Here is a 23,565-nt window from a genome sequence, read left to right as displayed (position 1 = left end):
CCAAACTAAGCTTCATAAGCGAAGAAGAAATAAAATCCTTTACAGACAAGCAAATGCTGAGAGATTCTGTCACCACCAGGCCTGCCTTACAAGAGCTCCTGAAGGAAGCATTAAGCCTGGAAAGGAACAACCGGCACCAGCCACTGCAAAAACATACCAAATTGTAAAAACTATCGATGCTATGAAGAAACTGTATCAATTAATAGGCAAAATAACCAGCTAACATCATAATGACAGGATCAAATTCACACATCACAATATTAACCTTAAATGTAAATGGGCTAAATGCCCCAGTTAAAAGACACAGACTGGCAAACTGGATAAAGAGTCAAGACCCATCAGTGTGCTGTATTCAGGAGACCCATCTCACGTGCAGAGACACACATAGGCTCAAAATAAAGGGATGGCAGAAGATCTATCAAGCAAACAGAAAGCAAAAAAAAAGCAGGGATTGCAATCCTACTCTCTAATAAAACAGGCTTTAAACCAACAAAGATCAAAAGAGACAAAGAAGGCCATTGCATAAAGGTAAAAGGATCAATTCAACAAGCAGAGCTAACTATCCTAAATATATATGCACCAAATACAGGAGCACCCGGATTCATAAAGCAAGTCCTGAGAGATCTCAAAAGAGATTTAGACTTCCACACAATAACAATGGAAGACTTTAACACCCCACTGTCAATATTAGACAGATCAATGAGACAGAAGGTTAACAAGGATATCTAGGACTTGAACTGAGTTCTGCACCAAGCAGACCTAATAGACATCTACAGAACTCTCCACCCCAAATCAACAGAATACACATTCTTCACAGCACGACATCGCACTTATTCTAAAATTGACCACATAATTGGAAGTAAAGGACTCCTCAGCAAATGGAAAAGAACAGAAATCACAACAAACTGTCTCTCAGACCACAGTGCAATCAAATTAGAACTCAGGATTAAGAAACTCACTCAAGGCCGGGCACGGTGGCTCAAGCCTGTAATCCCAGCACTTTGGGAGGCCGAGACGGATGGATCACGAGGTCAGGAGATCGAGACCATCCTGGCTAACACGGTGAAACCCCGTCTCTACTAAACAATACAAAAAACTAGCTGGGCGAGGTGGCGGGCGCCTGTAGTCCCAGCTACATGGGAGGCTGAGGCAGGAGAATGGCGTAAACCTGGGACGCGGAGCTTGCAGTGAGCTGAGATCCGGCCACTGCACTCCAGCCCCGGAGACAGAGCAAGACTCCATCTCAAAAAAAAAGAAACTCACTCAAAACCATACAACTACATGGAAATTGAACAACCTGCTCCTGAATGACTACTGAGTAAATAACAAAATGAAGGCAGAAATAAAGATGTTCTTTGAAACCAATGAGAACAAAGATACAACATACCAGAATCTCTGGGACACATTTAAAGCAGGGTTTAGAGGGAAATTTATAGCACTAAATGCCCACAAGAGAAAGCAGCAAAGATCTAAAATCGACACCCTCACATCACAATTAAAAGAATTAGAGAAGCAAGAGCAAACACATTCAAAAGCTAGCAGAAGGCAAGAAATAACAAAGATCAGAGCAGAACCGAAGGAGATAGAGACACAAAAAACGCTCCAAAAAATCAATGAATCCAGGAGTTGTTTTTTTGAAAAGATCAACAAAATTGATAGACCGCTAGCAAGACTAATAAAGAAGAAAAAAGAGAAGAATCAAATAGATGCAACAAAAAATGACAAAGGGGATACACCACTGACCCCACAGAAATACAAACTACCATCAGAGAATACTATAAACAACTTTATGCAAATAAACTAGAAAATTTAGAAGAAATGGATAAATTCCTGGACACATACACCCTCCCAAGACTAAACCAGGAAGAAGTTTAATCTCTGAATAGAACAATAAGAGGCTCTGAAATTGAGGCAATAATTAATAGCCTACCAACCAAAAAAAGTCCAGGACCAGATGGATTCACAGCCGAATTCTACCAGAGGTACAAAGAGGAGCTGGTACCATTCCTTCTGAAACTATTTCAATCAATAGAAAAAGAGGGAATCCTCCCTAACTCATTTTATGAGGCCAGCATCATCCTGATTGACCAAAGCGTGGCAGAGACACAACAGAAAAACAGAATTTTAGACCAATAACCTTGATGAACATCAATGCAAAAATCCTCAACGAAATACTGGCAAAGCAAATCCAGCAGCACATCAAAAAGCTGATCCATCACGATCAAGTGGGCTTCAGCCCTGGGATGCAAGGCTGGTTCAACGTATGCAAATCAATAAACGTAATCCACCACATAAATAGAACCAACAACAAAAACCACATGATTATCTCAATCGATGCAGAAAAGGCCTTTGACAAAATTCAACAGCCCTTCATGCTAAAATCTCTCAATAAACTAAGTATTGATGGAACGTATCTCAAAATAATAAGAGCTATTTATGACAAACTCACAGCCAATATCATACTGAATGGGCAAAAACTGGAAGCATTCCCTTTGAAACCTGGCACAAGACAAGGATGCCCTCTCTCACCACTCCTATTCAACATAGTGTTGGAAGTTCTGGCCAGGGCAATCAGGCAAGAGAAAAAAATTAAGGGTATTCAATTAGGAAAAGAGAAAGTCAAATTGTCCCTGTTTGCAGATGACATGATTATATATTTAGAAAACTCCATCATCTCAGTACAAAATCTCCTTAAGCTGATAAGCAACATCAGCAAAGTCTCAGGATACAGAATCAATGTGCAAAAATCACAAGCATTCCTATACACCAATAACAGACAAATAGAGAGCAAAATCATGAGTGAACTCCCATTCTCCATTGCTACAAAGAGAATAAAATACCTAGGAATCCAACTTACAAGGGCCTCTTCAAGGAAAACTACAAACCACTGCTTAACGAAATAAAAGAGGACACAGACAAATGGAAGAACATTCCACGCTCATGGATAGGAAGAATCAATATTGTAAAAATGGCCATACTGCCCAAGGTAATTTATAGAGTCAATGCCATCCCCATCAAGCTACCAATGATTTTCTTCACAGAATTGGGAAAAACTACTTTAAAGTTCATATGCAACCAAAAAAGAGCCTGCATTGCCAGGACAGTCCTAAGCAAAAAGAACAAAGCTGGAGGCATCACGCTACCTGACTTCAAACTATACTACAAGGCTACAGTAACCAAAACAGCATGGTACTGGTACTAAAACAGATATATACACCAACGGAACAAACAGAGCCTTCAGAAATAATACCACACATCTGCAACCATCTGATCTTTGACAAACCTGACAAAAACAAAAAATGAGGAAAGGATTCCCTATTTAATAAATGGTGCTGGGAAAACTAGCTAGCCATATGTAGAAAGCTGAAACTGGATCCCTTCCGTACACCTTATACAAAATAATTCAAGATGGATTAAAGACTTAAATGTTAGTCTAAAACCATAAAAACCCTAAAAGAAAACCTAGGCAATACCATTCAGGACATAGGCATGGGCAAGGACTTCATGACTAAAACACCAAAAGCAATGGCAACAAAAGCCAAAATTGACAAATGGGATCTTATTAAACTAAAGAGCTTCTGCACAGCAAAAGAAACGACCATCAGAGTGAACAGGCCACCTACAGAATGGGAGAAAATTTTTGCAATCTACTCATCTGACAAAGAGCTAATATCCAGAACCTACAAAGAACTCAAACAAATTTACAAGAGAAAAACAACCCCATCAAAAAGTGGGTAAAGGCTATGAACAGACACTTCTCAAAAGAAGACATTTATGCAGCCAACAGACACATGAAAAAATGCTCATCATCTCTAGCCATCAGAGAAATGCAAATCAAAACCACAATGAGATGCCATCTCATACCAGTTAGAATGGTGATCATTTAAAAGTCAGGAAACATGAGGTGCTGGAGAGGATGTGGAGAAAAAGGAACACTTTTACACTGTTGGTGGGACTGTAAACGAGTTCAACCGTTGTGGAAGACAGTGTGGCGATTCTTCAAGAATCTAGAATTAGAAATACCATTTGACCCAGCCATCCCACTACTGGGTATATACCCAAAGGATTATAAATCATGCTGCTATAAAGACACATGCACACGTATGTTTATTGCGGCACTATTCACAATAGCAAAGACTTGGAACCAACCCAAATATCCATCGATGACAGACTGGATTAAGAAAATGTGGCACATATACACCATGGAATACTATGCAGCCATAAAAAAGGATGAGTTCATGTCCTTTGTAGGGACATGGATGCAGCTGGAAACCATCATTCTCAGCAAACTATCCCAAGAACAGAAAACCAAACATTGCATGTTCTCACTCACAGGTGCAAAGTGAACAATGAGAACACCTGGACACAGGAAGGGGAACATCACACACTGGGTCCTGTCGTGGGGTAGGGGGAGGGGAGGGATAGCACTAGGAGATATACGTAATGTAAATGACGAGTTAATGGATGCAGTACACCAACATGGCACATGTATACTTATGTAACAAACCTGCAGGTTATGCACATGTACCCTAGAACTTAAAGTATAATAAAAAAGAAAGAAAGAAAAAGAAATAAAATAATATACATAAATGTTTTAAGTGGTCATCTGATCTTCTGATGTAACTCATTTTGCATAATTAATAAGCATGTCCACTAAGTAGCCAGTGATCCTTTTAAAATCTGTCAGACTCTGTCACTCTTCTGTTCATAAACCTACAATACTTTCCCATCACACTTAGAATAAAATCCAAAGTCCTAATTTTCAACATTTACAAGGCCCTACATGATCTGACCCTCCTCTCCCTCTTCCAACTTACTCCCCGCATTCTTCTCCCTTACCACACTCCAACCCACACTGCGATTCCCTGAGCACACCAAGAACGCCCCTACCTCAGGGCTGTTGCATCTATTATTCATTCATTCCTTTGAGATGCTGAGCTTGGTGAGAGATTCTAGTGAAAGAAGAGGGCCCATAAATATAGACTGCATGTGTGTGTGCATGTGTGTGTGCATGTGTGTGTGTGTGTGTGTGTAAAGATGCATGTACATGTATGCATAAATACCTGAGGTCCCACGGTGATTAGTATTACAAAGAAGAATGAAGTGGAATATGAAGGGACAGTGGGGTACTTTTCCCTCTGAACAAGAACTCCCTTCCCCAACATCTTCATATGGCTCTCTCCCCATTTCATTCATGTCTCTGTTCAAAACCCAGCTTTATCAGCGAGTCCTCCCCTTACTGACTTATCTAGAATAGCACTTCCCCAGCCATTCCCAACCATTCTCTTATCTCTATTTTATTCTTCTTTATGGCACTTTCCACTATCTGACATTATACATAATTTTTGTTTGTCTACCTCTCCAAATAGAATGTAAGCCCCTTAAATATAAGAATTTGTCTTTTTAGATGCTATATCCCAATATGCAAGGCAATGCCTGGCACATGGCAGGTAGGTAATCAATAAGTATTTGTAGAATGAATGAATAGCAGTTAATTGTGACTAGATACAAACAGAGTAATTATTGTGAGCTATAACCCCTTAAGCAAGCTGATACTTATTAATTCTTACAGATTGCTCCTATAGAGAAAAGTCAGGAAAATGTAGCAGAGTGTTAAGAATCTAATCTTTTCATGATTAAAACAAGAGAAATTAAACAAACTTAGGCAACAGTATTTTCTGTTTCTAAAAACTGGAATTCTAAAAGCAAAATATATTTTAAGTTTACTCATAACTTTTCAAGGAGACATGGCTTTAAAAAGTGAGACACTCTTTGACTAATCAATGCAGCAAAGAGAGGGCAGAAAGGCCAAGAGGCAAGTCAGGAGCTACTCTCCCACAACAACATGGAAACCCTTTCCTATTAATGAAATTTTGGAACCCCAAGCCAAGGCAAAGATCTGCAAAGTATTACTCTTTCACTATAAACCACAACTTGTATTACTCATTTAATGTCCTTCGCTGAAAGCATAAAATAATATAAGAACTGTTTGCAAGGCTCCAGGTATACTGTACCTCTGAGGATCTATTACAAGACCTCTATTAACAGCTGTCACAGATGCAAACAATTTAGTTTTCAAATGTTGTACAAAAACTAGACTGGCACATTATATTTATGTTTATCTAATTTCCAATCTTCCCTTAAGAAGTCAGACATTAACAGGAAATTACTAATATGTTAGTACTCACACTCTGTCGGTCAAGTGCAAATTCAACAAACACATCATCAGATACATGAAATAAAGTAGAATATATAACTCTTGTTGAAAATTGAGTGTCCTATCAAAATCATTTTAATTGAGTTTGTGACCAGTCCAGCCAACATAATAAAATGCCATCTCCACTAAAAATACAAAAATTAGCCAGGCGTGGTGGCGGGTGCCTGTAATCTCAGCTACTCAGGAGGCTGAGGCAGGAGAATCACTCGAACCTTGAACCTGGGAGGTAAAGGCTATAATGAGCCAAGACTGCACCACTGCACACTCCAGCTGGGCGACAGAGCTAGACTGTCTCAAAAAAAAAAAAAAAAAAACAAAACATTTTAATTACTAACTTCATTGATAAGCAGGTATTTTATCCTTCAAAACCTGAGAAAGGTGAGGGAAAAGCTTTTGAAATGAACTTTCTTGCATCTTTTTAAAAGAGTTACAAAAACAGGATATGTACTCCATGTCATTATACTCTTTTTCAAACTAACCCTAGTAAAACTTGTATAATATGCCTATCTTAGCTAGCACTACTCTAAGAATTACCAATTTTCTGGTATCTCAACATCAGTTTTTATTTACAAGATGAATGGAGGCCAATGAAACTGTATTACTGACCAAAAAAAATCATTGGGGGATTTTTTTTGTTGTTTAGCAGCCAATTAAGTTCAAATTTTCAAGAACTGAATGGTTAAAAGATTTCCAATTTAGATTCCTCTGTGGTAGTATAGGTTAAGAGTCATTAATTCAACTAAGATTTATTGGGCACCAATGTACCAGGCAAATCTTTTCTGTAAAAGGCAAGATATATTAACTAGTTCAGGCTTCATGGGCCACACAGACAATGCTACTACTGAGCTCTGCCACTGTAGCACAAAAGCAGCCAGAGAAAATACACAAATGAATAAGCATGGCTGTGTTCCAATAAAACTTCATATATGGATACTGAGATATGAATTTCATATACTTTTCTGGTGTCATGAAGTATTATTCTTCTTTTGATTTTGTTTCAACCATTTAAAAAAGTGAAAATCATTCTTAGTTTGCAGGCCATTCAAAACCAGGCATCTGCCCAGATTTGGCTTTCAGGCCATAGTTGGCCAATCCTTGAAACCATGGGGATATAGCAGTGGACAAAACAGAAAAACATTCTTACCTACATGAAGCCTCAATTCTAGCCAAGGGAGACAAACAATAAGAAATTAAATACATTAGATAACATAGCAGAAGTAAACAAGAGACTGAAAAAATAAAACAGGTAAGTGATGGGAGTACTGGGGATGGTCAGAGGGCTTTTATTAAAAAGAAAACTATAGCAGTAGTTACAATTTATTTCTCCTTTTTTTTTTTTTTTTTTTGGACACAATTTCAGACTTACAGAAAAGTACAACAGTCTAGTATCTAGACTATATAAAGATCTCCAAATTTCAATAACAACCCAAAAAAGGCAATTTGAAAATGGGCAAAAGATTTGAACAGACTTAAGTAAACATTTCTACCAAAAAAATACACAAATGGCTACAGGCACATGTTAATATATTCAACTTCATTGCCATCAGAAAAATGAAAACCAAAACCACAAAGATTTTACCTCACATCCACAAGGACAGCTATGATGACAAAAACAGAAAATAACAAGTGCTGACAGAGATGTAGAAAAATTATAACCTTGCATATTGCTGCTGGAAATGCAAAAAGGGTTTGTTCAGTTGCCATGGAAAAAGGTTCAACAAAAAGTTAAACAAAGGCCAGGCGCGGTGGCTCATGCCTATATTCCTAGCACTTTGGGAGGCTGAGGCAGGCGGATCATTTGAGGTCAGGAGTTTGAAACCAGCCTGGCCAACATGGTGAAACCCCATCTCTACTGAAAATATTTTTAAAAATTAGCCGGGCATGGTGGTGGGCACCTGTAATCCCAGCTACCCGGGAGGCTGAGGCAGGAGAATCACTTGAACCTGGGAGGCGGAGGTTGCAGTGAACTGAGATGGTGCCATTGCTCCAGCCTGGGCAACAAGAGTGAAACTCCGTCTCAAAAAAAAAAAAAAAAAAGTTAAACATAGAATTAATTATCATATGACCTAGCAATTTCACTTCTAGGTATATACCCAAAAGAACTGAAAAAAGTTACTCTAATATTTATATAAGAGTATTCCCAGCAACACTACGTGCAATCGCCAAAAGGTAGAAACAACTCAAATGTCCATCAACAGATGAATGGATTTGGAATGAAACAAACTGTGATAGATACATGAATAATGCTGAATACTGCTCCCCCCAAAAATGAACTACTGATACATGCTACACTGTGAACAAACTTCAAAAACACTATTCTAAGTGAAAAAAGTCAGACAGAGAAGGCCACACAAATGGCATGATTTCATTTATATAAAATATCCAGAAGAGGTAAATCCATGGACAGAAAGCAGACTGGTGGTCAACAAGGGGGAAAGAATAAAAGAATGAAGAGCAACTGCTTGATGAGTATGAGGCTTCCTTTGGGGAGATAAACATGTTTGGAACTGGAAGTGGTAGTTACACAACACTGTGAACATTTTAATGCCATGGGATTATGCATTTTAAAATGCCTCATTTAGTATTATAAGAATTTCACTTCAATTAAACAAAAAAGGCAGACACAAAAGAATACATAATATATGATTCTATTTATGTGAAGTTCTAGAACAGGCAAGACTAACATATGGCAATAGAGGTCAGGACAGGTGTTACCCTGAGGTGACTGAAGGGGGCACAGGGGGCCTTCTGGAGGGCAGAAATGTTCCGTTTGCTGATCTGGGTGCTAGTGACACAGGGCTACGTTCACTCTGAAAAAGATTCATGGAGCTGTCCCCTTAAAATAAATATGTATAGTTTTCCGTATGTATACTATACACACAAAAAAGTTTTGAGACTATAAAATTCTCAAAATAAGATTGCAAATTTTTAAAAACCTGTTACCATTGTGAATTAAAGGGTCCAAAGGATCTCTCTGTATTATTTCTTATGCCTGCATGTATCCACAATTAACTCACAAAGTTTTTTTTAAAGAGTCAAAGAATTAAAATTTCCAGACTCCCATCCCCAAAGATTCTGATCCAGGTCATGTGAGTTGAAAGCTAGGGAATCATCATTTTTTAAAATAAGCTACCTCCAACAATTCTAATCCAGCCCTCACCTTGAGGAACTCCAATTTAAATGAATTCATCAGCTGCTTAACTTCACATTCTCCATGAACCACATCTTGAGGGGGCTTGTAAAGGCATCTATCGCAACAGCACAGAGGATATTGGGAGTAAAAAAGCTACAAATGATCGATGAGTGGCTACAAAAGCTAACCACTCTGGGGCTAGGATTCAACCCTGGAAAAAAATTAGATGGACTGGAGAAAAGTTAATAAAATGGGAGACAGTCAATGGTAAATAGACATAGAAACCTTTCTGGGCAATCATCACAAATACAGCCATACATACTATGCACACACCAGGGATTTTCCTTATGTTTTCCATTAAGATGTAATGCAATCAAGATAAGATATATGACATTGGAAGCTTAATATCCTTTAGGAAGTTATCAAGACAAAGTGTGAATATCAGTGCAGTATGCTTGGACTTACAGTATGTTCCTTCATCACAAACAGCAAAAACAGTATTTCACTCCTGGGACTAGAGGTAAATAAAGAAACAATTTGGTTCAACCTTATTTGGGTCACAGAGGTTTTGGATCTGCTTTGGCTTCAGGTCAAAATTCTTTGGAGTGATATACTTTGGTGTTTGTTCAAATTGTTTCAATGAGGAATTTTTTTGAAAAGTCTAGTTTGATTTGAAGTTCATTTTCAAAATAATAAGTTAATATTTAAGTCCAATTCCTATTCTGAAAAATTAAATCAAAGCTCATTCCCAGCTTTATTATTAGTTTGGTAGAAATCCCTATTACAACAATTTGCAACCTCTAGACCATTAAATTAATGAGCATTAAACCATACATTCATTTCCCTGGCCCTTGCAACAAGACAAAAGTTGGCATCTCTGTCCAAGACTTATTTCCAGCTGTACCTTAAAATGAAGTACAGTGCTACACAAGCTCCTACACTCAAAAGAACCAGCTGTCACTCAGCTCTGGCAGATTGTAGGCCTGAGAGAATGCATGCTCCATGTGGCCAGATCTCATTTTTGTCACGAGAATTTAGAAATCCAGATGCTTATATTAGTCTCCTCATTTTTACATGTTGACAACAAATTGCAAGTTTTAAAAGCTGGTCTATGGGCCAATCAACACGCATTTGTAAAATGTCCCTTTTGCAATCTCTGGCCTACATCACTTTGTAAGATTAAGAAGGTCCAGATGCAAGTTTCTCCAGTGCAAAATCTAAGCTTGCATAAGTCTTCAGTTTTCCATACAATTCAGGCTTCAGGGAAAGTAGCTCTCTGACACAAATGACAGTTCTAACAACAAATTTTATTATCATGCTTAAATATTTAAAATATTCAATTGCCTCTTGTTACTTAAAGAAACAACTAATATGGAAGTAACCTGTATTGCAGTCTACCAAGTGTCCACTCACCTTTACTAAAAAGAGCCAGATTAGTGGTCAGAAATGCTGCATATCTTCTGATTATAACAAACAAAATTTGTAATACCTTTTTCCTTCTCCAAAATGAGTCAGATGAACTTTCTACTCAGAGTCCATAGGAAGTCATGGTATTTTTCTCAAATACCAGAAAACTAATAAAATATCATGGTAATTTTCTCAAATATCATTAGTATAGACAACTTCATCTACAACTTTACCCAGTGGTAGACTGCCTATCAAGATAAAACATGACATTCTTTTTAGAACCAGTAATTTGTAGCAAACACACACACACACACATTCCTCATACACAGAAGTGCATGGGAGGTGGGGCTATAATGTTCAGGTAACGTGCAAAAATGGCAAAGATATAATCAGGTAAAATAATTACAGGATAATAAGAATCTGTCTATAAATTAGATAAACAGCCCCCACATAGGCAAAAGTTGACTCTTCCATTGCCACTATGAACGTTAATGACTTCAAGATCAAGAAAGTAGGCACATGACATAAAATAAGTATTAAATTTTGAAGAAATCCTGGCATTCAAATGGACAGGGTTTACAGAAGAAAAATTATCTGGTAAACATAGATACAGTAACAAGATAACCAACTCACATTATCTGTTCAAGTACCCTGCCCAAGAAATTAAAATAACTAGACCCAGGACTTGCCCTTCCATCTTCTCTCCCAGCGTGCCCATTCACCATTTCTCTGCACTTATTTTAGGATATAGAGGATGGGCTTGAGAGATGTAAATCTATCAATTATACTGCACTTTGTTCAGTTCTGGAAAAAATGCTCATGAAAAGGAAGTAAAACTATGACAAAACATTTTTTATTAGTAATAAATTTAACTGTGTTAACTTTGCTTTCCATGACAAAGTAATTAGAGAATATGGACAATAATAGAGATCTGCAACATAGAAGCCACAAGAGGATTATTAATTCCTTCTAAGTTTTGGTACGAGATTGATCTAAAAACAGAGTTTTCATAACTGGAGCTAATTGGAAGTCACATTATTTGTTATCATGGGACTACAGAAAGCAAGGTCAGAAAGAAGCTAGACTTAACATCCAATTTAATATCCAGTTTGCAAGTAGTTGCTAACTACAGCTTAAAATATTTCCAGGGAAGTTATTATATCCATGTGAATATGAACATGTTGTGCCAAAAACACAGAAAACATGCAGTTCCCATACAGCAGAGGGTGATTTGCCATTATAAACACTCTTAAGTTAATGCTTGTATAGGAAAATTAGTAGATACTTGCAAATTCATTTTCGGATCACTGAAAATTAAAGCCAGAAAGTCTATTTTCAGCCATGTATTGAAAAAAAGGCACATGAGATTATTTCTGTAGTGATGCTTCCTGTTCTTAGACTTATTCTCAGTCACATAAGAACATTTTCACCCAAATACTGGCCAATTATAAACAATTAAGACATGCAAGTGATGCTTCCTGTTCTTAGACTTATTCTCAGTCACATAAGAACATTTTCACCCAAATACTGGCCAATTATAAACAATTAAGACATGCTTTAGTGAGCTATATATTATTATGTTTGAGGTTGTAGCCAATTAATATTACATTTATAAAGTGTAAAAAGTTCAAGAATTAATGAACTTTAACCAGTAAGTTTCAGCAGGGTTAGCCACAAAACACTTTTATTGGGTCCAAATGAAGTATCTTTCCTTCATTAATATAGAACCACAGGGCATACTTGGAAATCTGAGGCTCAATTATCTAAAAAAAGTTCCCAAGGAAACAAAAAACTTTCCATTTTTGTTCTGTAACTGCTCCTAAACGACAAGGTATTCTTTCTTTTTTGGCATTCTCTCTTTTCTCCCTATCTCAGGACAAATTTACAGATGCACTGGCTGCTTTACAGACATGCTAAAGGTTCTTGCTGCAGTTGATCAAAGTTGGAATGTTTGAGGAAATTACTCAACTTAGACAGCCTAGAATTATATCTAGCCAAATAGTTCAAGCACTCTACTTTTAACATGTGTTAAAGTGATATTTTAGCTATCCTGGATGTAAGTTGAGAGAACATTTGTTTGCATCACATTCTGTGAACACTTGAGTCAAATACAGTATGCTGAATATCAGGTTTTAGTTTCTGTGACAGTTCATTTTTTTTAACTATTCAATTTATAAAAGACAACATATTTTATTAAAAAAAAAAAACCCTCACACAGCAACATATGTAGTAGAAACTAAGGCTTTTTATGATCTTCTTAAAGTGCCCAAGCTTTTCTGGAAATGTCAGAAAAAATTGAACCAATGTTAATATTTGTTCATTAGAGCATGTGTTAATCTGACATAAAATATTCTGTCCAAAAATGGAAACTTTTTTTTACTGTTTCTTGCACTGCCCACTCTGAGCTCAACAATATTTTTATTATTTAAAATATTTTCATAAAAAGGCACTGCACATCTGCACTCACCTCCTTTCTATTACTAATCTGCCTAATTTACAAAGACACATATAACATAATTAAGCAGAAAAATGACATCACAACAGTTTTTCACATTTTTTAAAATTGAAAGTCACAGAATTCCAGTACAGTTACTTGTCAAAAACATAACACAAATCTCTAAACCAAAATACCGACTTCAATAAACTTTCACATCTGAAATAGTTTTAAACTTTGTTTTACTTGGATTATTTATGATGTCCAGGAAGAGGTTAGCACACACAGTACCTGAAATTGTCCTTTCCACAAGAGCTACAATAGAAAAGACAAATGTAGCTGTTTCTCTAGTACTGCCAAATTTGGCAGCCACTTATACTTCCCTTCAACCTAAATAAGTATACCTTTTAACCATATTGACAATAAAATGACTCAAAAAGAACCTAACAGACCATGGAATTACATAATAATTTAAACCATCCTTTTATCAAATGACATGGTCAGAACTGGAGAGGAAAGAGGGATAATGGTAACTTTTAAGTCCTCTACTAAGCTTTTTTTAACAAAAAGACTTCCAACCCACTAGAAAATGTCGCTAACATTTGCACATACTCCAGAAAAGGAAAACGTAAATAAATTCCCCACTCTGAATGTGTTACAGCACTGATGCCCTGTGTTACACTACATGCATGTCATGAACTGTCAGGAAATGTGTACACCATGCAGGAGGCTGGACCCTGAGCGAGAATGACTGCCAGTAAAATATGCCTGGCAATGGGAATGGCCAAAGAACTTTTGTTAACTGGTATGTCTAAGATTCAACTTTAAGCTGATTTCTATAGTGAGGTACAATCCTTCATTATTCTAACACTTAGGTAAAGAACACATGAAAGAGAGAGAGGAGAGTAAGATTTAGAATCTTGGTGAGAATCTTAAAAATTATGTAACTTCGCCGGGCGCGGTGGCTCAAGCCTGTAATCCCAGCACTTTGGGAGGCCGAGACGGGCGGATCACGAGGTCAGCAGAACGAGACCATCCTGGCTAACCCAGTGAAACCCCGTCTCTACTAAAAAATACAAAAAACTAGCCGGGCGAGGTGGCAGGCACCTATAGTCCCAGCTACTCGGGAGGCTGAGGCAGGAGAATGGCGTAAACCCGGGAGGCGGAGCTTGCAGTGAGTTGAGATCCGGCCACTGCACTCCAGCCTGGGCGACAGAGCGAGACTCCGTCTCAAAAAAAAAAAAAAAAAAAAATTATGTAACTTAAGTTTCTTCCTCTTTCTTTTCCAGATTCCGAATAAAGGGGTGGATTTGAGAGATGGAAAAAAACTTAAAATCAAAAGGTAGTCTTTGAAATTAAACACTATCATATCAGCCTGTGATTTTCCAAACACAGAAAAATCTTATTAGCCTACCTCCTTCATTACCAAGAGCAAAACAAACAAAAACAGTAGATATTAAGGTATAAACCTAATGCCACAAATGGTATAGATCCAAACAAACACAAATACACACACACACATACACGCACACACACAGAATGATTCAAAAATCACAACACTATAAATTCTAAGACCAATGAATCTAATTAAATCCCTTTTGTGTAATATCCCTATTAATATAGGACTAGAAGACATTTTACACTCAAAAATCCAAAAGTCTAAATTGCTTCCACATAGTCAAAACACAGGATTTCCACTAACTCCACCACACTACCATATGTGGCTTTCGGTAGCTCAAAACAGAATTCCAAAATGAAGTATATTTTTGAGAGTAACAACTCCCAGAGAAAAACAAGGGCACACCTATAGAGTTCCATGCTCCTCAGGAATTGCTAGGTCTGATCTTGGACGCTCTCTTCTATTAGATTCAGCCAGAATGAATATATCTGATGAGATTCACATACCTCATCAAGAAATGGCTGGAAAAGACTAAAATAGTTCTTCATGTTCCCATTACTACAAAGTAAAAGCATGACAAACTCTATACTCAAGTGTTTTGACTTGGTCAAAAGCTGACACCAGGTTTGCTACAGTGCAAAATTAATCTAGAATGTAGTCACTGATTCCGTTTTCTTTTTATTCTTAAAAAAAAAAAAAAAAAAAAAAAGGTGGTTGGGGAAGAAATCACTGCTTTTCCATTAAGCAGGTACTTTGTGCTAGAGAGCATGTGTCGTTTCTAGGGTCTCAGAAAAAGAACAGATGTATCTATGTGTAAACACAAACAGTAAGTTACAAGTTGCCCCTTAGTACTAAAGGCAAGAATCAGCATCAGTACTCAAAAAATGTTTTAAAAAGAGCGTAACTTACTTTTACTGTCCCAGGCTAAATGGGCTCTGTCTGGTGCTTCTTTGTCTGCACATGGCCACCCACAGCCTGTCTTCTAATTAAATCAATGCTCTAGCAGCAGAACAAGCAAACAAGTTGCCTCCCATCTGCGTACAGCTCTTCAGGACACATTTCCCTTGTTCAGAAGGTGGAAATTCTTGGGAGAGGTGATTTTCTCTGCCTCTTCACAAGAAGAACATGGATACTTGGCTGGATGCAACTCCATGAAGTGTAACTGTGTGTGTACACCTCAAAAAATAAAACAAAAAATGCAGAGAAACATAAAGACTCCATAAACAGCTGGAATACACAGAAATACTGAAGCACCACTGGGAATACTGCTAAACAGACAGGCAAAATAGGGTCTTTGAAATAATCAATAATACCAAGTTAAGAAAAAAAAAAGGAAAAAAGAGCACCTAAGGTCAAAACTCAAATTTCATGCAAGGAAAACACTGTAAGTACTACAAAAGAAAAAAGGTAAATCTTCTCCTTCACATACATAGAAACACGCCCCCTCTTACAGAGAATAAAAGATATTATCAATGGAAGAGAAAAATGAGATTTTCAAGGGTGGTAGGTCTAAAATTAGACTCACCAGCCAATCATAGTTAATGAGCACTTACGTAAATGTGAGCTAAATGCATCAAGCTGTCTTTCCAATGTGATCAGCTCTACTGGGGGGCAGGGGGTGCTGGGGAAAGAGCAAGGGACCACTCTGCTTATGAAAATATAATTTCTACAAAATTAAAAATGTATAGGAAACTGGAGATGCTCATTTATTTAAATGATTTTAAACTTCCCAAATAACAGAAATGACCTTAAAGCAGATGACCCTCCTTTTTTTGCAATAAAAACCAAATGACTGAAGTAGGGTAGGGAGCAGGGTGTGGTTAAGCATCTGCTTACAAGAAAACTTGTAAGTTTCATGAGGGAAAAGGGAAATGTATCAGCCCCTCCCAATGTCCCCTTCCACCCTAGGTATGCCCATATGCCATCAGGAAGCCACACCATCTCCATGACCACTAGGCATTTCAAGGACTGGCAGTCCTTAGAAGTTTCTTCTATCTCCCTGAGGCACACAGAAAATTTCAGCCAGAAGTATAAAGCCCACGGAAGAGAATATGGCCTATTCCTGCAGCTGCACAAGAGGCCTGGGCTGGGGTCCACTCACAATGAACTACTCAAGTGTGACCAACATTCCCATTCTGGAGATGCCTACCTTAAAGAAATGCAGACGTGGCTGGGCACAGTGGCTCACACCTATAATCCCAGCACTTTGGGAGACCGAGGCAGGTGTTCAAGACCAGCCTGGGCAACAAGGCAAAACCCCATCTCTACTAAAAACACAAAAACATTAGCCAGGCATGGTGGCGCACACCTGTAGTCCCAGCTACTCGGGAGGCTGAGGCATGAGAATCATTTGAACCTGGGAGGTAGAGACTGCAGTAAGCCAAGATCATACCACTGCACTCCAGCCTGGGTGACAGAGCAAGAATCTGTCTCAACAATAACAACAACAACAACAAAATGTAGAGATACAACTGTACAACAGTATTATATATAATAACATAAGTATATAATGAAAATACCTACTTTCTTTCTCTTACATACCAAAATATCAGTCATCTGAACACGAAGTTATTCTTAAAGGACTTCCCTAGAGTTTACAAGCAAGCAATATTTGTTTTACACAGAGATCCAAAGACAATGAACTGTTTTTAACAGAATGACTAAAAACTTGGCCCAATATAATCTGCTCTATAAACACTAAAGCATTTGGACAATACATGAGTCTTAAGCATGAATTAGCATCTTCCCCGACCATAGGGAGCTTTAAAGCATGAATCAAGTGAACAAAAAACTTCACAGTCCATTTTTAATAACATAAGTTCAACAAAAGATTTTTAACAAAGGAATCTGTACAATTTGCCTTTTACTATATAAAATGTAAAAGCTATTACTATCACTTTTTTTTTTTTTTTTTTTTTTTTTAAAGACAGAGTCTTACTCCGCAGCCCCAGGCTGGAGTGCAGTGGCGCGATCTCAGCTCACTGCAACCTCTGCCTCCCAGGTCCGGGTTCAAGCAAATTCTCCTTCCTCAGTCTCCCAACCAACTAGGATTACAGGAACGCACCACCAAGCCCAGCTGATTTTTGTATTTTTATTAGAGACGGGGTTTCACCATGTTGGCCAGGCTGGTCTTGAACTCCTGACCTCATAATGCGTCCACTTCAGCCTCCCAAAGTGCTGGGATTACAGGCATGAGCCACCGTGCCTGGCCCCACTACTATTCTTAATACACAGTATTCTACCTACCAAAATAATCAGTTTTCTGAATGAATTAACCAAAATTTCTCAAAGGTTACAACAAGATCTTCAAAATCTCTGCCAAATTCATCAGTTTTCTCACGAAAGATTATAAATTACCTCCCAAAAGTCTGTCATTCGTATTTCACCTATTATTACTCATTAGACTTTTTTAAACCAGGTCTTCGTACTTTTTCAGAAAAACACCAATGTGCAAAAGGAGCTTCAGGCACTATTTTATAAATAGTTCATTTTCTATCAGAATCCATGAAACACTTTCTACTTTAGAAACAATCCTAAGAAAATGGTAGCATCATGACTCACCCAGTTCTACATCCAATTTTCTCAAAAAAGAAATTCACATCAGAAGTTATACCATGTGAAATATGCAAAATTACGGTCTGGAATCTTAAATCCACCGTCACTACTTGATCCAAAACTATTTTGAAAGCAGCCAAAAAAGCAACTGTCATCCAAATGTATAGTCCCAAATATGAAGACCAAATTCTTTCACAATATTAATCTTCTCTGCTGTGAGTGAAACCAGAGTTGTACCATCCAGTGAACAGAATTCACTTTCTCACCAGTTATTAAGATAATCTCAAAAAAGCTATATGAAACAACAGGAATGAATCAATTTACCAATAAATCATTAAAATATGATCTATAAACTGACCTTTCCATTTCCTTCCCTACATTTTGAAGATAAACAAAATATACTTTGGAGTAATATCATTTGCATTTCCACACTGCAGAAAACCTCTCATAAAGGAGCAGCCGCCATCCCTCCCATAACTCTAAAGGGAGAAGGTGGTCAATTTAATAGCTAGAATTTTTGCACCCGCCCTTCCTTTACTTAAATGAAGAAAAAACCTCATTCTGGTGTCCAGAAGCGACAGTCTTAAGATGACACCACAAGTCTGCAGTGGTGGTGAAGAAAAATAAAAACACAAAATTATCAGTTTCTAAGAAAAGCTAAAAAATGATATGTCTGCATAAGCCCCTTTAGTGTGTGTGTGTGGTATTTACACACACACACACACACACACACACACACACAATTTCTTTTGCCTGGTCTCTTCCTCCTCCACCACATGGAGCTAAGATCAGTGTACTTTTTCACCATTTGGGAAAATACAAATTATCACATTTTTAAAATATACGGCCAGATACTCTTTCTAGGCAATAAAGACCACTAAACTGTTTCAGTCACTTCAATCCACAATTAGTATTTAAGGAATTCACATCAATTTCAACATCTGCCTAAGTAATAATATAACAGGCAAGTTTTTAAAATGTTTATTTATTGTTTCCTTAAGCTCAGTGGCAAGAATATCATTTTTTAAATCAAAAAGTATATCCCAAAGTCTAAAAAAAAAGAATAGTGACTGTTTGCATCTGTTCAATAATTCAGACATGACTTAACTGAATAGACTGACCAAAATTAAAGATAAGTGTTTATTCTCTAATTAAACATAATAAAGAAGGCTCTCCAGAATTTTTCTCAGCACTTTTCAGTATTCTGAAAGGACTCAATACTGCTACTTATATTTCTCGAAGTACAGCAAATATTAGAATCCAATCTTCTTACACATCTTTCCATTGACCCAAGCTATTACAATACTTTCCCAACTGAACTCCATCTGAAAACCTATCCTGTTTCAAGGTAATGAATCACAATTATGCAAGGTGAGAGAAACTGCAGGGGGCAGTATAAGCATGATTTCCAAAGTAATTCTTAAGATTTAAGAAAATTCTTCCAGTTAGTGTAAGCTTAACCTTGAAGTATTAACATATATTTCAATCAAAGAGTCCATAGAAAAATTAATTGTTAAAAATAATTAATTGAAATTCTTCCACAAATTTAATAATTAAAAGTTGAAGCCAGGCAGGGTGGTTCACGCCTGTAACTGCAGCACTTTGGGAGGTCAAGGTGGGTGGATCACCTGAGCTCAGGAGTTCAAGACCACCCTGTTCAACATGGTGAAACCTTGTCTCTACTAAAAAAAAAACAAAATTAGCCGGGTGTGGTGGTGCATGCCTGTAGTCCCAGCTACTCGGGAGGCTGAGGCACAAGAATTGCTTGAGTGTGGGAGGCGAAGGTTGCAGTGAGCCAAGATCGCACCACTGCACTTCAGCTTGGGCTACAGAGTGAGAATTCATCTCAAAAAATATATATATATATATATACACACACATATATATGAACTAAAAGTTGAAGTGTGGGATGCACTAAAGTCACTTGGGGAAGAATTCTATGCTACCATTATCCTTATGACTTATTCTAATAAAAAATAATAGAACAAGAATTTTTTTTTCCTTTAAATTCATACCCACACTCTTAAAAAAAAAAAAACACAGGTTATTCGAAACTATAAGTCCACTTACTCAGGAGAAATTCATTATTTCAAAATGTATTTTTATCATTTTTAAGTATAAATAAGTAAACCCCTTAAAAGTAGGATTTAACACTAAGGGAAAATAGAATGAAATATTAAACATGATATATAAGTATGACTTAGGAAAAGTAAAGTTATTCTAAGATGAAAAGAGAAACTTTATTCAGTTTTGCATTCATAATTGCCATTCTAGTATATTCTCCAGCTTTTCTCTCCGAGACCTACACTGACTCCATGTAAGTAATTTTCAACTAACAATTGAATTAGTTAAGTTAGATTAAGCCCTCTTTGTGTGTGTTTTGAGTAAAGGTAACATTTGGTGGTAAATACATCTATCTTCTTTCTTATGTCATTTTTCTCCTCTTATCCTTAACATATAGTTAACCTCTCTTTGATGCTGTAAAAGTTGTCATTAATAGTTACTATAAATATTCACCTCATACATACCATTTCCAAAGCATCTCGTAACTGTAATAATTGCTAACAGTTATGGGGTGCTTACTACGTACCACACACTGTTTTAAGAGATTGTCATATATCATTCATATACTAACTCAGTTAATCTTCACAACTCTATGAAGTGGGAATTATTATCCTTATATTATAAATAGGGAAACTGAGTCAAGGACAGACTGTGCCACACCCAGGGACACATGGCTAATGACTGGTAGAGCTGGTATGAAATGGTATCAGTCATATTAGGAGGGCATCACACATCCCCATGTCAGATTCAATAGAAGTAGGTGCCCACCATATACTTTCACCTTTCTTGACTACATTAGGACCAATATGACACTACCAAGAGAAATTAAAATCTACAAAGCATGATCAAAAGCTCAGGTCCACAATTAAGCATGAGAATATACAGAAAACATGGCTAGAACTTTTGGTAAACACCTGGGCAATTTTCACAAGGAAAGGCATGAAAGGGTACGTGTGTTGGCATGAGAGCCCAAATACAAGGGCCACAATCCAGTCAACCTGGAAATGTTAACTTTAACTATCATCTCCTCCCTCAAACTCATCACTGTTTTTGTCATCATGTCTTACTTGATTCCCTAAGTAGTATTTTCAACCAGAAAAATATTTTTCATAATAATCCTCTCAATTCATTGACACAAATCTATCTTCTCCAAGTTTGAGCAGCAAGTCAATCTTCTGAGGCCCTCAATATCCCTTGCACAAATTCATCAAAGTTCCAAATCAAGAGAACTGAGAGAGCCTCTCTCTAGAGTATAAAAAATTATGGCAAAAGTGAGAGCCTCCCCACTCCATTCTTTGATGTCCATAGTAAACTGTGGACAAACCTAACCATAACACTGGGACAAGGCACACATCACAGCACACAATTTCACAGTATGTATCTGTTAGGATCACGAAGAATCTTCCCCTTCTGCTTTAGGCCACTTCTAGACAGTTGAAATTTTTTTTTATTTTAAACCAACAGAACATACATCACTTTTGGGGGGTTAACTTCAAGGATTTTCCTACTGAAAACGTGAAACTTAGGCATCCAATCATTAACTTTTGTATTCATGAATCTCATTAAAAAAAAAAAAGAAAAAAGAAAGGAATTTAACCAACTTTTATATTACTCAGAAAAGTCACCAATGAAAAAACAATATCATAGCCTTCTTCATAACTGTGCTAATACTGGTGGGAAACACTGGTCATATAATTTATGGTTGACTAACTTAACAGTTTCATGTCATTTAAGAACAATAAAGATAAACTCACAAATATTTTAAATAAAACAGAGAAAAGAAATACCTCAAGTTCCACCAGTGCTGCAGTCACTGCGTCAGTTGCAAGAGCACCAGCCTGCAGTTTTTCAATTGCCTATGAAACCAAGGGGAGAGATTATTCATTGCAAAATCACAACTTCTCAAACTTTCCAAAAGCTTAAAGAAGTATGGGAGACACTCAGATTAATAAAAATTGACCACTAGTTCCATTCCATACTTTAAGGCATAAACTACTCAGATTTAAAACAAGCAAGTGTTTATATCTAGGTTAATTGGTAATACGGCTCACTTAATATTATTCAAATTAAAACAATAAAATCTAACTATTAAATGAAAAGTACAAGGAATTTAGTAAGCTTCATTCATTGTAAGGCAATTCAAAATAGCCACAGAAATTGTATGACCCAGTTTGGTTCAAATATCCTGACAATTCATATTTTATACAGATAACTAAATCACAAACTAATCATTTCTCCTCCCACTGTTAATGCTCTCCATACCTAAAAAGAAGTGACTCTCAGTCACAGGGGCATGCCAGAATCTGAGGATAAAAGCATACATTTGACAAAAACATTTTGGATACTATAATGTAAATTCTAAATCAAGATATATCATATTATTTTGTAATATAAACTACACAGAGTAAAGCTCTATAAAATCACCTGGTCTTGAGCATAAATTAGGAGAGGAAAAGAGAGAGAAGGGAAAGTCATTTATAAATGAATTATTAACATTCCAATTTAGTCAACAAAAGCTCAAAAACTAAGAACTGTATTCCTAAACTTTTAAGAAGTTTATTCATTGTAAATATTAAAAAGGCTAAGTATACAATTCAAATGTATTAGATTTCTAGGACTATAGTTATACAAAACCCATTTATTTTCAGATGATAGAAAAATTTCACACTTTGAAAAATAAGAAAAAATATAAAATAGCTTAGAGAACTTTTAGCTTTATTATTATAAATTTCAAAAGAACAAAATCCCCGTAACAAAATATTCTTATTTATAGGACTTCACTCATAAGAAAAAGCTTGAATCTCTGACAAAGTGTAATCTTCTTTTTAATGTTACGTAAATATCAATGAAAACAGCAGAGAGAGACCCATATTTACTTGATATATAATACTCAACTAGATTCTGTTTGCATAAAAAGTCATGGAAGGTTTGCCTACAAGACCAGTAAGAATCAAAACAAAAACAAACATTTCTTCTGAGTCCATTCCTGTCTCCACATTAAATATTCAACAATTTAGCAAAACCTCAAAAACCAATGGGAAAAAAGCACAACTGAGTACAAGGGCAAAGCTGAACTCTGGAATGACAATGAACTTGCTATGATACAAACTATGTCATGAAAAACAGAATGAAAAAGTACAGGATAATCTCTCTTTAAAAAGCACCCATTTTAATTTTATTTATTTTTTTCCCTTCATGGAAAAACACATTGACTGCCTTTAAGCTGTTTTCTCTATCCTTCTGTCTACAGAAGTTCAACATCATTGCAACGATTAAAAGAGATATGATTGTGTGCCCACAATTACAAAAACACAGACTTTAATCTGGGAAAGAGGGGAAAGAGCTAAGCATCATGT

At 36.7% G+C, this 23,565-nt stretch overlaps 1 protein-coding gene across 9 annotated transcripts in view; it reads right to left on the bottom strand.

Annotated features, from left to right (window-relative positions):
* Positions 1-23,565, bottom strand: part of TASP1 (taspase 1) — a 255,191-nt gene that overhangs the window by 216,616 nt on the left and 15,010 nt on the right. For 6 of the 9 annotated variants that reach the window (XR_005235672.2, XR_005235673.2, XM_007960419.3 and 3 more), the window contains exon 4: positions 21,997-22,065. Coding sequence is in view for 4 of the 9 variants with exons in the window: in XM_007960419.3 (XP_007958610.1) it covers positions 21,997-22,065 (69 nt within the window). In the remaining 5 variants the exon portion in view is untranslated. Of the gene's footprint in view, positions 1-15,499; positions 15,662-21,996; positions 22,066-23,565 lie in introns of those variants that run through there. The other 3 variants (XM_073008448.1, XM_073008443.1, XM_037984751.2) reach the window with 2 other exon arrangements.

Source organism: Chlorocebus sabaeus, chromosome 2, assembly GCF_047675955.1.
Source record: "Chlorocebus sabaeus isolate Y175 chromosome 2, mChlSab1.0.hap1, whole genome shotgun sequence".
NCBI classification, from domain to species: Eukaryota; Metazoa; Chordata; class Mammalia; order Primates; family Cercopithecidae; genus Chlorocebus; species Chlorocebus sabaeus.
Note: the sequence above shows the minus strand (reverse complement) of the source record. Positions and strands in the feature narration are given on the sequence as shown.